At 39.1% G+C, this 12,485-nt stretch overlaps 1 protein-coding gene and 1 long non-coding RNA gene across 4 annotated transcripts in view; one reads left to right on the top strand and one right to left on the bottom strand.

Annotated features, from left to right (window-relative positions):
• Nucleotides 1-1,043: 1,043 nt before the first annotated feature.
• Nucleotides 1,044-10,423, bottom strand: LOC138921546 (uncharacterized). The gene is made up of 2 exons (XR_011434184.1): nucleotides 10,217-10,423; nucleotides 1,044-7,944 (listed from the first exon to the last, which is right to left on the bottom strand). It is a non-coding gene; the product is annotated as an uncharacterized lncRNA (long non-coding RNA).
• Nucleotides 6,870-12,485, top strand: part of KMO (kynurenine 3-monooxygenase) — a 53,743-nt gene continuing 48,127 nt past the window's right edge. For 2 of the 3 annotated variants that reach the window (XM_005607944.4, XM_070255779.1), the window contains exon 1: nucleotides 6,892-7,254. In XM_005607944.4, coding sequence (XP_005608001.1) covers nucleotides 7,099-7,254 — 156 coding nt within the window. In that variant the 5' untranslated portion in view covers nucleotides 6,892-7,098. Of the gene's footprint in view, nucleotides 7,255-12,485 lie in introns of all 3 variants that reach the window. The other variant, XM_023632624.2, reaches the window with a different exon arrangement.

Raw genomic sequence — 12,485 nt, 5'->3', positions numbered from 1 at the left:
TAAGAGATTTAGATGATTGGGAGAGAGTTTGCAGATTGAATTTTTGATGTCTTAGAAAATTCCGCAATGGAAAAAAATGACAGTTATTAAATTGAAAAATAAAAATAGTTGTATTTTGCAGGAAAAAGAATCATTAGTAAATTTGAATGGCCACAGTTATAATAAATCAAATATTGAATTTTGATCTAAGCGAAATTGTGATGTAATGATACTAAAAGAATGGGGAGATGAAAAAACATTAATCCTCATCTTCAGTGGTGGGAAGTCATGACATAAAATCACACACAAAAGAAGTAATAATATTGGCATGTTATTTAGAGATTATGGGCATACATCCCTTGGAGTTGCAAGTGATGGTTCTGGGCAGGGACAAATGGCAGAGAAGGAGACAGACAATTATTGTTTATGTTGAATGTCTTATACAACTTTTTGATTCTTAAAACTATGTGCATGTACAATAACTTCAAAAAAAACCTAAAATTAACAACAAGAAAGCTAACCAAGTCTCTCTTCATTCTCCAAGAAAACCTTTTTCTCCTTTCAGACCCCTAGGAAACTGTTATAATGTGTTTATTTTGTATTATTTTGTTCATATGTATTCTTATAAAATATGTACTGTTGCTTTGTGCATTTAAATAATTTTATGGTATTGAAATACACATGCTCTTCTCTTTCCTAACCATTTTCTCAATCAGTCCTCTTTCACTAGGTGAGTTACCCATTCATATAGCTTCCAACACCATCTTTATGCTGATGTACTGGTGACTCTAAACTTATTTTTCTGGCCTTGACTCCTCCACTGTGTTCCAGATTCGTATATGCAACCATATACTTAATATCTCCATTTAGTTATCTAACTGAATACTCACATCTCAAACTTAATATACCCCAGAGGGTAAGTCTAAATCCCGCCCCCCATTCTTTTACACTCAGTAAATGGTACCGCCAGTTATTCAAGCTGGAAACCTGAAAGTCGTCCTTGATTCCAGAACTCTGCCCCTGTTCCCCAACATATTGTCGACGAAAATAATCCATAACCAATCTATAAATGAAAATTTGGGTGAGTTTATTCTGAGCTTAAATCTGAGGATTATAATCCGGGGCCTTTCTTCCCAAAGGAAGAAAGGGTACCAAAGAAGTGGGGTGCACAGACTGGTTATATACCCCCAGAGAGGAGTTTCACATAGGATTGAAATGTCCCTTTTACAATAGTCGCGAGACTGCTCTGTCGGCACAACGATTGATGGAAACAGCAGGTAGGTCTTCTGTCTCAGTGAACACAGCAGGGTGGCAGTCTGCTGTCTCCAGCTGAGTGTTCACAGGTGAGCTGGGTGGTCAAAGGTGAGTGCAGCAATCAGTTCCTAGCCTAAGGAAAAATGCTAATGTAGGGGGAAGTTGCACCTTTATCTCAAGGGCCTTTGTTCTGGCCATAGGAAATGTCTAAGCAGATATGCAATGCGTGCTCAATAGCCACAGTCAGGCCCTTTTGGAAAAAACAAAGTCAGGCCGAATTAGGTTTATACCAAATGGCTTCCTCATATACTCCAATATATCCTATTGCTTGCCATTTTTATTTGTCAATATGCATACACTATGTTCAATTTACCAAAAAATCCTGGCTATTTTACCTCAAAATTATATCTTGAATCCATCTACTTTCCTCCCTCTTCACTTTCACTAATATTTATTTGCTAATCAATTAAGTAGATAAATAAACCAGGTTTCATATAATAGTAAATGCAATAAAAGAAATAAACAGGAAGACGTTAGAGAATGATGGAGTGAGTACATCTTTTAGAAAGAGTGATCAAACTCAGGATATTGTATTTGAGCTGAAAGCCAGTCATGCAAAGCTAAGAGGACAGCATTCCAGGCATGGTGCTGCACATGCAAAGGGCCTGGTGAAATGAGTAAACAATTACTGAGCAAGCTGATTCCTCGAAAAAAAAGTGAGACAATAGTCTGTCAACTTCAACAGTATGAGAATTAGAAAACAACAGAGCAAATATTGTATTAATTTCCACTAAATTTTAATTTTTTATAAACTTTTATTACTCCCAATAATGCTGATTTGTCAAATTTATAAACATAGGTAGAGAAAAGTAGAAATATTCAGGTTCTTCTGTAAAATAAATCATACTATAAAGTATGCTCCTCTTGGAGTCATTCTGTTGGAAAAGGGCCTGTTTTGGGGATTAACAAAGAACTGCATCCCAGTGAGCATGAACTGATCCAAGTTACCCCAAAGATCCCTAACTTGTCCCACAGCCTCAAGTTCTTCAGGCTCAGAGGATGGGGGAAAACCAATTTAATAACTTCTTCTCTCCCTCATAGAAGTCCTCCAGGGAAAGAAGATGTGATCTTGAATTTTCCTGAGGCCCCTCCAAGATAATTCTTTCTACTTGACTTTAGGAAGAACAGAGGGATAAGTAGCCATGGTCCAAATTGTAGTTAAAACTACATTTTAGTCATTAAACTTTGTTCAAGCTTTTGATGGCCTTTCTCTTAGCAGGCACCCAGGGCCCTCATGCTGTCCTTCAATTTCTGAAACTCATCAATTATGTCATTCTACCCAGATCTGTCTTCTCCTGCCCAACCTCACACGAAAAGTTAATTCTCTCTTCCTTCCTCTTATAACACAAAGAACATCAAATCCACATCATTCAGGTGTTGTTATAAAATGTAGCTGTTTATAAATTTCAGTTTCATTCAGATTTTGATTATCCAAAAAAAAGGCAAGATGAGACTTGAAAATTGTCACTTAAGAAACAGTCGTGAATACTTACTCTCCCTGTTACAGGGAGTGGGGAAATTCCTAGGAGATAATAGTATAAAATAATTTTATGTATTCTACTAAGAGTGAACTGAGAAAAGAGCTGGAACTTACTACCAAAGTAATAATAATCAGTACTTACCAGTCTGTCGGCACATTGTTTACAGGCTGCATAGAACCACATGACCATTATTAATCTCTTTTATCTCATCTACTTGCTTGATACATGTTTTTTTGGCGTATAACTAGAAAGTTATTTGACTCACCTCATAAATCTAGAAATATCATAGAACAGCAGTTATCAGCATCCTCATAGTCAATGTCAATGTCATAAAACATTATTTTAACTACATCATTTGTGAGGTGGGTCAACAATGTCATACATAAGAGTTAAAGTATCAATATTTTAAAATTATTTTTTAAATAATTAAATTAGATGCAATGTTACTCAGATAATAATATACAATCAGATGTGCTTCTTTGAGTAGAAGAGAAAGGGTAAGTTTCCAGCTATTAAGTAGAGAGTTGTACACCAAAGACTCAAGTTGAAAGATAAAGATTGTAGATTCGATAGATTTTCGATTGTAGATTCAACTAAATGTTATTTACAAAGGCCACATTTAGAACATGAAAGTACGAGACAGTTGAAATCAAAAGGTTGGAAAAGATATAGTATGTAAATGCTAACCAAATATAGAAAGCAAATATTAATACCAGACAAACTTTAAGGCAAAAATTGTTTTTTGAAATAAAGTTGCTTCATAATCATGAGCTTTATTTCACCATAACTGTGGCCAATTTAAATGTGGATTGCTCCATATGGAGACAAACTCTGACGAAACAGACAAATACCAATCACAGTGTGAGATTTTGAAACACTCTTCTTTCGGTAATTGATAAACAAGCAGACTGAAAGTCAGTAAGAATGCAAACGTTTGGAACACATGATTAAGATATTTGACCTAATGGATATATATGGGAAAATGCACACAATAGCTGCAAATACACCTTTTTTTCAGGCACATGCAAAGCATTTACACAAATTTACCTTTTGCTGGCCATAAAGCAAGTCTCAGCCAATTTCAAATGTTTGAAGATCTATAGAGCATATTCTCTGACCACAACAAAATTTTTCTAGAAATCAATACCAATAAGAGAAATAGGAAGTTGCATCTATTTGGAACTTAAGAAATATATTTCCATTCCACACCCTACTGGAGGTGCTAGCCAGCACAGTAAGGCAATCATTCAGTCAATCAACAGGAAAGAAAGAAAGAAACTATCATCATGGTTGTGGTGAAAAACCCAAAAGAATCTACAGACAAATTATTAGAATTAATGACCGTTTTACAACATTGCTGGATACAAACTCAACAAACAAAAATTAGTTATATTTCTACATACCATCAACAGCAGACAATAAAATTAAAGATATCATTTGCATTAAAATAAAAAATATTAATTACCTAGAATTAAATCCAACAAAAGAGGGGCAGACTTCAAGAAGGGAAAATATAAAACTTTGAGGAACCTTGGACAAGACCTAAACAAGTGGGGAGAGAAACCACATCTATGATGGAAAAACTCAACATTCTAAATATGTCATGCTTTCAAAGCAATCTCAACAAAAAGACCCAACAAGGTTTTGGGGGTTTTTCTTGGCAGAATTAACAACCTCTTTCTAAAACTTGGATGGAAATGCAAAGAACTAAGAATAGTCAAGATAACTATTGAAGAAGGACAAAGCAGGCGGAATTACTCAAGATATTAAGTTTTCTTTTAAAGTTATGGTTCTTGTCTATGGAATTGGCACTGGTATAGGCAAGTGAGGAACAGATGGAATGAGATAGAATAGAAATGTAGAACCAGACCCCCACATATCTGAACACTGGACCCGAGACAAAGGCAGTAAGTGGGAAAAGGAAAGTCTTTTTGCTTCGTAATACTGGGGAAAATTGGGTATTCATTTGGAAAAGAAAATGAAATTTCCTTTGGGCTCCTATACCACAACTTGCATAAAAATTAACTCCATGTTCATTATAGACCTAAAAGTGAAAAGTGAATTATAAATCTTTTGGAAGACAACATGGAGAACATCTTCATGACTTCACGACTATGAAAAAAATGTGTAAAACATGACATGAAAAGCGCCTATCACCAAGGAAAGGTTGATAAATTTGAATATGTTAAAATTAAGAATATCTGTTCATCAAAAGACACCACTAAGAAAACAAAAATGCAAGCCAAGCGTGGCAGAAGTTATTTGCAACATATATAAAGAACAAAACTCATATCCATTGTTTGTTGAAAAAAAAAGACTATCCGAAAGGAAAATAAGCGCTACACAAAAGAATAGCAAATTGTCAATGAACAGGTGAAGAGGGGCTTAACTTCATTAATGATCAAAGAATGCTTAAAATGACAATAAGATATAGTACACACCCCTCAGACCTGCAAAATCTAGAAATTCCAACAATGCACATGTTAATGAGAATGTGGCAGAAGAGAAACTTCTATACACTATGTCAAGTAAAAGTACAATACTTTGAAATATAACTTTGATTTATTTAGGAAGGTTAAAAATATTCATAGACGGCATGGAAATCCTAGAGATACTCATACATCTGTGCACATTGGATACACAAGATTGTTCATGGCAGCAGCATTATTCACAATATTAAAAAATTGGAAGCACCCAAATGAGCTTCAACAATGGAACGGATAAATAATACACAACAATGGAAATGAGAGAACCAGATCTACCTGCAACAACACAGATGGATATTAAGAGGCATGACGTTGAGAACAAGAAGCAAGTTGCAAAGAAAAAAAATATATGAATTCATTTACAGTGAAAGTTCAAAAAGAGGCAAAACTAAATAATTTTACAGATGCATGTATGGCAGTAAAATTATAAATAAAAGCAAGGAAGTGATAAGGTCAGGATGACGGTTACTTCTACAAAGGAGAGGTAACAGGCAAGGGACACGTGTAGACTTCTGGGATTCTGGCAATCTTCTTTTTCTGGGCCTGAGTGGTGGTTACATGGAGGCTTGTTTTAGAGTACGTTATTGGACTGTACACTTGCATTTTATTATTTTATTTTTGGAGATGTTATAGTCTATAATTTTAAAAAACAAATAAGAGAGCTCTTCATATATTGCTATTGAAGAATTCTAGAGCTATAAGTTGTAAAATGAAATAACAGTGTCTGGAAAAGTGTGGAAAATTTGCTACTATTTATGGAAAGGAAGCGAGGGAGGGTGAGCGAGAGAAAGAGATTGACACTTGAAGAATAGGGTAACCCAGACACCAAAACACTGGTTGCGTCTGGGCAGGAGAAATAAGTGGCCAAGGGACAGGGTTAGAAGAAGAATGACTATTCACTGTGTACCTTTTTATGTCTTTTGAATTTCATACCATGTGAGTGTATTCAAAATAAATAAATAAAAATACCTAATAATAGAAAAGTTTTCCAGCAACTCTAACCATATTTATCCACAAGGGGTCACTACTGAGTGACGTTTAACTCTAGCTCGTTACCAGGGAAAAACTGCTCTGAATTCTCCCTGGAAGTGAAGAAGGTCATCATTTACGTTCTTACTTTATTTTACACCACATCATGTTCCAGAAAAGAAATTTCCATTCACCAATACCCACAAGAAATAAATAATAGACATTTAAAATGGGGCAAAAGAAGACGAAGAAGTGGAGAGATCATATGAATCCAAGGGTGAGTTTATAAGAAGCATAGTATTAACACTCCTCCCTAACGGTAACACACAAATTAGATCCTAAGGTTTCCAGCAGCCAATGCAAAAACAACAAGAAGGAAGGTGGTCAGTTACACAATTCAAAATCTCGTTCAGGAGAACATTAAGACTAGGCAAAAAATTTTCCCAAGTAGTCTGTTAGAGACCATCTATCAGGACTCGTGAGGCAAAACTCCTGACTGGTCTTAATCACAAGCATAAACCAGGGATCAGCTGTGAAACTGAGCCGTCTTACTCTCTAAGAGAAGCAGAAGACCTTTTGGGACTTCAGACAGGGGAGGTTTCATTGATGGTTAATCATGAATGAAAATGAAACTAAGAATACATACTGTAGAAAAAGAAGTCGCCAGACTGGGCTTTAAAAAGTTTGGTGTCTTACACATTAGAGAGTGAGTGTCTTCACTCAGCTGGGTTTTTCAAAATTTGGTTATTGCAACGAATTCCCTTCTTTCATAAAGCTGAGCTGATTGTACTTTGGGCTACCAATGGGTTAAATACTATCCCCTCAGTCAGAGGGAAATTGGCCCTGACAAACACTGCTGCTGACTCGCAATGCAGGGCTTCGGGAGGTATAAAGACGGAGTTCAGGGCGGGGAAGACACAGCTTGCTCAGGGACGGAAGCCACAATGATTAGGGAAAACCCGTCGGCAGTTATGGATTCATCTGACAGTCAAAGGAAAAAGATAGCAGTCATTGGTGGTGGCTTGGTAAGAATCTATCTGGATATATTATTCCTGCTGGTATTATATTAATTACCATTACTCTTAATAATTCTTATTAATCACTTGGACGGATTGTTCATTTTCTTGTGAAAACTTTTCCGATATTTAAGTATACCTGTTCTAAGTGTGGTATTAGTTTTAACTTCCTCTTTTCTAGGAAAGGTATTTTATTTCCATTAAATACAAAGGTGTCTGTTTTCCCTCGTCATTCTGGTTTAGCATTTCTTAAAAACAGAAGAGAAAGACCATTGAGTTTGATTTATCTCCAAATTGGCTGTGTTTTTAGAAGCATGTTATTCTAAATAGTCATTTTAATCAAAACGTTTGCCCCAGTTTGGTTGATAACTCAGTTGATACTGTCTAATAAGGATAAAAGGATCAAGAAACATGAAACTAATGCAAAATTGTCATGTTGATGTTCACTAGTTATTTAAATGTTTGGGAATAATACCTTGTCTGTCGCCTGACTTATTTGGCTGACCGATGAAACACCTAAGATTGAAGTGCTGGGCTCTCCCTGAGCGGGTGAGGCGGGCAGGCCAGGACTCGCCCCACACCCAGCAGGATGTGCGAGGGGGTTTCTCCTTGCTTCCACTGCTATCCCACCAAAGCTGGTTCTGTTCAACGCTGGGCTCCTTCAAGTCAATGGTCTTTTTTCCCCACTCAGCAAAATTCCTATTTCAAAAGATAAAAATCCCCATTAGTTAAAGTTTAATCATTTTGTTTTCACCTTTGGTCTAGTCATTTGCAGGCTTTTAGCTCATAGTCATTCGTTCGTTTACTCAACAAAACTTCATTGAGGCCCTAATATGGGCCACTGTCATAGGCTGTATAGAGATTGGTGTATTTTATATCACACATATTGTTATATAGTATATACTAACTTTGTCTTTTGTTCTGCCTTCTTTACTGTCTTTTCCCCAAAGTGCTACGACAGTTCCTCTAACACTTCTGGTGCTAAATTTCAAAATGCAGAGGAATGTTACCACATGCTTTATTGGTCAATCTATGTGACATATGTTGTCATTTTTTCATCCCGGGCTTAAGTCCAATTCTTGCCTATAAAAATTTTGCATAAAATGGGAATTCACGTATTCAACAAAATCTTCTTGAGTGCCTGCTATGTCTCAACATTGTTTGGGGTATCAGGGATACAGTGGTAAGCAGAAGGAGGAGAAAGGCAATGGAGAAGAAAACAAGTCGTTTTGGTGAGTGATAAGTACGGGAAAGAAATGCAAACAGAGCAATGCTATAGAGAGTGTCTTCTGGGTATCTGTTTAGAGTGTCGTTGGGGACAGCCTCTCTGAGGAGGGGACATATGGCCAGAGACCTGAATAATGAGAAGGAAGCAGCTATGTGAAGAGCTACGGAGAGCATTTCAGGCAGAAGGAACGGCAAGAAGAGAAACCCTGAGGCGATAGAGAATTGGACACGTTCAAGGCGCAGACAGAAAGGCAGACAGAATGAGGCTGGAGGGACTGAGATAGCCAGATCTGCTAAGATCTTGAGGGGCCAGGCAAGAAGACTGGACTTTATTCTAAGCGCAATGGAAAGCCGTTGGAGGATTTTAGGCAGGGAAGTCAGTTGTGATTTCCACAGATTCCTCAGGCCGCTCTGTGGAGAAAGACTGGGAAGCTGTAAGAAGACAGGATAGGCCAGTTGGGAGGCTGTTGTGTTTGTCCGAGACTTGGATTAGGGTGACAGCAGTGACGTCTCTTCGAAATCCAAGGGGAGATAACAAATATGTGATGGGATATATGATTTTGGAAGGCATAAAAATGTGGTGTCATCCACGGATTTCTCCCCGAAGAACGCTTAACTCTTTATCATGTAACCACTCCATTATCGGGGCACACTTACATTTGCTGGAATATAGGAGACATAAATCAACACACATGCATCAAGAAGCAACTAAAATTCCTCTGCCTAGGAGTGCTCTCCACCTTATTGCTCAGGCCCGTGCCTAGGCATCATGTGCGGTTCCATCTTTCATTTCATGCAAACCTCCAGTCCTCTTTTACTCCACCAGGAAGCTTAGCGGCTCTAGATCCAAAATAGATTTCAATTCTGGCCATGGCTAGCATCATGTCCAGGCCACCACCATCCCTCATTCATACTCCTGCATCCACCTCCTAAGAGGACTCCCAGCTTCTGCTCCTGTCCAAGGACAGTCCATTCTCCACAAAGCAGCCAGAATCATCCTTTTAAAACATACTTCTGATAATTATCACTCTTTGCTTAAAACTTTCCAATGGTTTCTCGTGCAAATAAAATAAAATCCAGGGCCCAGTCCAGTGGCATAGTGGTTAAGTCCACACTCCACTTCGGCAGCTTGGGGCTCACAGGTTCGGACCCGTGTGCCGACCCACACACACTGCTCATCAAGCCATGCTGTGGCGGCATGCCACGTATAAAATAGAGGAAGATTGGCACAGGTGTTAGCTCAGGGACAATCTTCCTCAAGCCAAAAGAGGAAGATTGGCAACAGATGTTGGTTCAGGGCCAAGCTTCCTTTCAAAAAAATAAATAAAAATAAAAATAAATAAATTCCAAACTCTTCGCAAAAGGCTCTTGTGGGAACTGAGCCTGTCTGGCCTCACCCTTTCCCTGTTTTATGTTTTTTATATTATCTAAGAGTATCTGAAATTACACACTTTATTAGTTTTTGGTTTTTTATATCCAACCAGGATATAAACTCATATTTACCAATGTATTCTAGCAGTTGGAACTATGCCTGACATTGCTTAATGTTATTATTTAGTTAGTATTGGATGGATGAATAAATGAGAGTAATGGAAAAACTCTTCTTAAGGATATGAAGGTGAAGGAAATTTCCTAACAGATGAAAGCTTAAATATTGAGGCTTTTATAGAAAAAAAGCATGGATTAAACAAAGCAATTGAAGGAGGTTAAGTTGAACATATAAAGGACAGCGTTGTTTCCTCACCCATCTTCTTCCTTGTGTTTCTGTTCTCCTTTCCCGTTCTCTCCCTCCCTGTGGGCCGGGTCCTGGACAGTACATTGGCCAACACCTTAAAGGCTCTTCTCGGCCCCTAGGAGAAAACTGCAACAGAACTGAGAACCTTTACTCGGAAGTCAAAGAATACAGTGAACTTCCCTTCTTTCCAGTGGTAGCCCTGCCCAGGGAAAAGTCACACTAAGAATGTGTCCTTGCTCTAATGTTGTGATTGGCTGATCCCGTGTTAAACCAATTGATTTCTGTTCTTTGAAGACACATCAGGGGCCGGCCTCATGGCCAAGTGGTTAAGTTTGCACGCTCCGCTTCAGCAGCCCAGGGTTTCGCCGGTTCGGATCCTGGGTGCGCACATGGCACCGCTCATCAGGCCACGCTGAGGCAGCGTCCCACATGCCACAACTAGAAGGGCCCACAACTAAAATATACAACTAAGTACTGGGGGGATTTGGGGAGAAAAAGGAGGAAAAAAAAAAAAGAAGATTGGCAACAGTGGTTAGCTCAGGTGCCAATCTTTAAAAAAAAAAGACGTGTCAAGTCAAAGGGGTGAGAAGGAATCAACAAGGAACTCTTACTGAGAAACCAAGGGTGAAAGACACTGTAAACCATGATCATAAACTGGTGAAAGTTTAACTATTGAAAAGTGGAAAAAGATGTTCAAACAGTATTTCAGAAACGTTAATCTGAATATTTAGAAAAATCACAGTATTAAGTTTAATATTTCCTTCTTGTGTGAAACACTATTCCCAGATACCGCCCCCCACCCCCCCCCCCCCCCCCCCCCCCGCCCCGCCACCCGCCACCACTGGGATCCCCTCCTAGAAGCTGGAGGATCCACCTGGGAAGACCTCTCCCCCCGGAAAACGCCCACACAGTTTTGTTTGCCTTTATGACAGGCTGCATCCTATTAAAGTTGACAAGCGTAGTTTATTGCCCATAGAAGATTTTTAACTTCATGAGTCTAAAGATGGTTTTATCTCTGGGTCCTGCTCCCTTCTTTTTTATAAAGGTTACCCAGCGCCTTCTGCTCTCAAACACACTAAAACAGTTTATGTACTTGAGTTTGCTTTCAGAAACAAAGTCGATGGAATCATGCTCTTAGAAGTTACAGACAATTAAAAGAAAGACAATGTTTTTCACTAGAATGGTGTCATAGTGAATGTAATCTTTTGAAGGACTAACTTGAAACAGGATTTGAAAAACGATCTTTACTTTTCAGGCTGGAAGGATTTCTACAGGCGTAGCTTTCCAATTCTAACAAATTAACCTAGGGGAAAAAACTGCCACCAACATAAGCCACCTCCCTTTGTGTTACATGATACGCTTCTTTTCTTTACAAAGCGACCAGCCAGAGAAGTCAGACAAAAGGCTGTCTAACCTGTACATGGATCCTTAAGGACATAGTCAGGTCCTCGGTATTCAGAAATTCTGCTTCTAAAGACTCTTTTCAGTGTTTACAGATAGGACGGAAATGATCAGAGCCAAGGGGCACTCTTTCCGCGACAGTTAGAGCTACTTAAGACCCCATTTTTTGGTTGAAGCCTAGAGCTCTGGCTGAAACGATTAGGAAGGATTGCAGGCCTAGCTGCCTCCTGCTGCTGCTCTGATCTAGCACACGCCCTGAAGACGCATTTAGGGTGTCATCGAAGCATTTCTTCTGTCTCCCCCGCTGACAAGCAGCTCCACTAACCAGTGTTTTGTGATCCATTCTCCCTACGTTTGACCAAGCAAAATTCTCCATTAATAGGTGATTAGACGGTAAAAGCTTGCAAACCATCAGGGTGAGGAGACTCGTGCGTTTTCTGACTTGCTGTCCATAATGGTGCCCTACCCCTGGTATTCAAGTCAAGTTAGTGGCCTCTGCTGATGAAACTGCCTTCGAAGCAGCTCGACCTGGCCTTTGTGAGCCTGCATCTCACAGCTGTGATGTTAGATTCTGCCAGGGATTTATAAGCTCGAAATGGTCTTGATGTCAAAGTGGCCCTAGATGGTGTCCCTGCCCTGTCTCCTTAGGCTCTTTGCACTTCGCCACTCACTGCACTCAGCTTAGTGGCACAGAGTCAGCTCTAGACGGTGAGGAGCCCTCGCGTCGGAGCGTCTGCCGTCAGCTAGAGGCTCAGGAAATCTTCCTCTCCCTGCCTCTCGCTTTCTTCATCTTGGGCTAAATCTAGGTCGCTATGTCTTTTAACTCTGAAACTCTGCTGCTGCTTTTTCACACTTCCTCATTCGCAGATCTCTGACT

The sequence above is a fragment of the Equus caballus genome, chromosome 30 (genome assembly GCF_041296265.1).
Source record: "Equus caballus isolate H_3958 breed thoroughbred chromosome 30, TB-T2T, whole genome shotgun sequence".
Taxonomy (NCBI): domain Eukaryota; kingdom Metazoa; phylum Chordata; class Mammalia; order Perissodactyla; family Equidae; genus Equus; species Equus caballus.
Note: the sequence above shows the minus strand (reverse complement) of the source record. Positions and strands in the feature narration are given on the sequence as shown.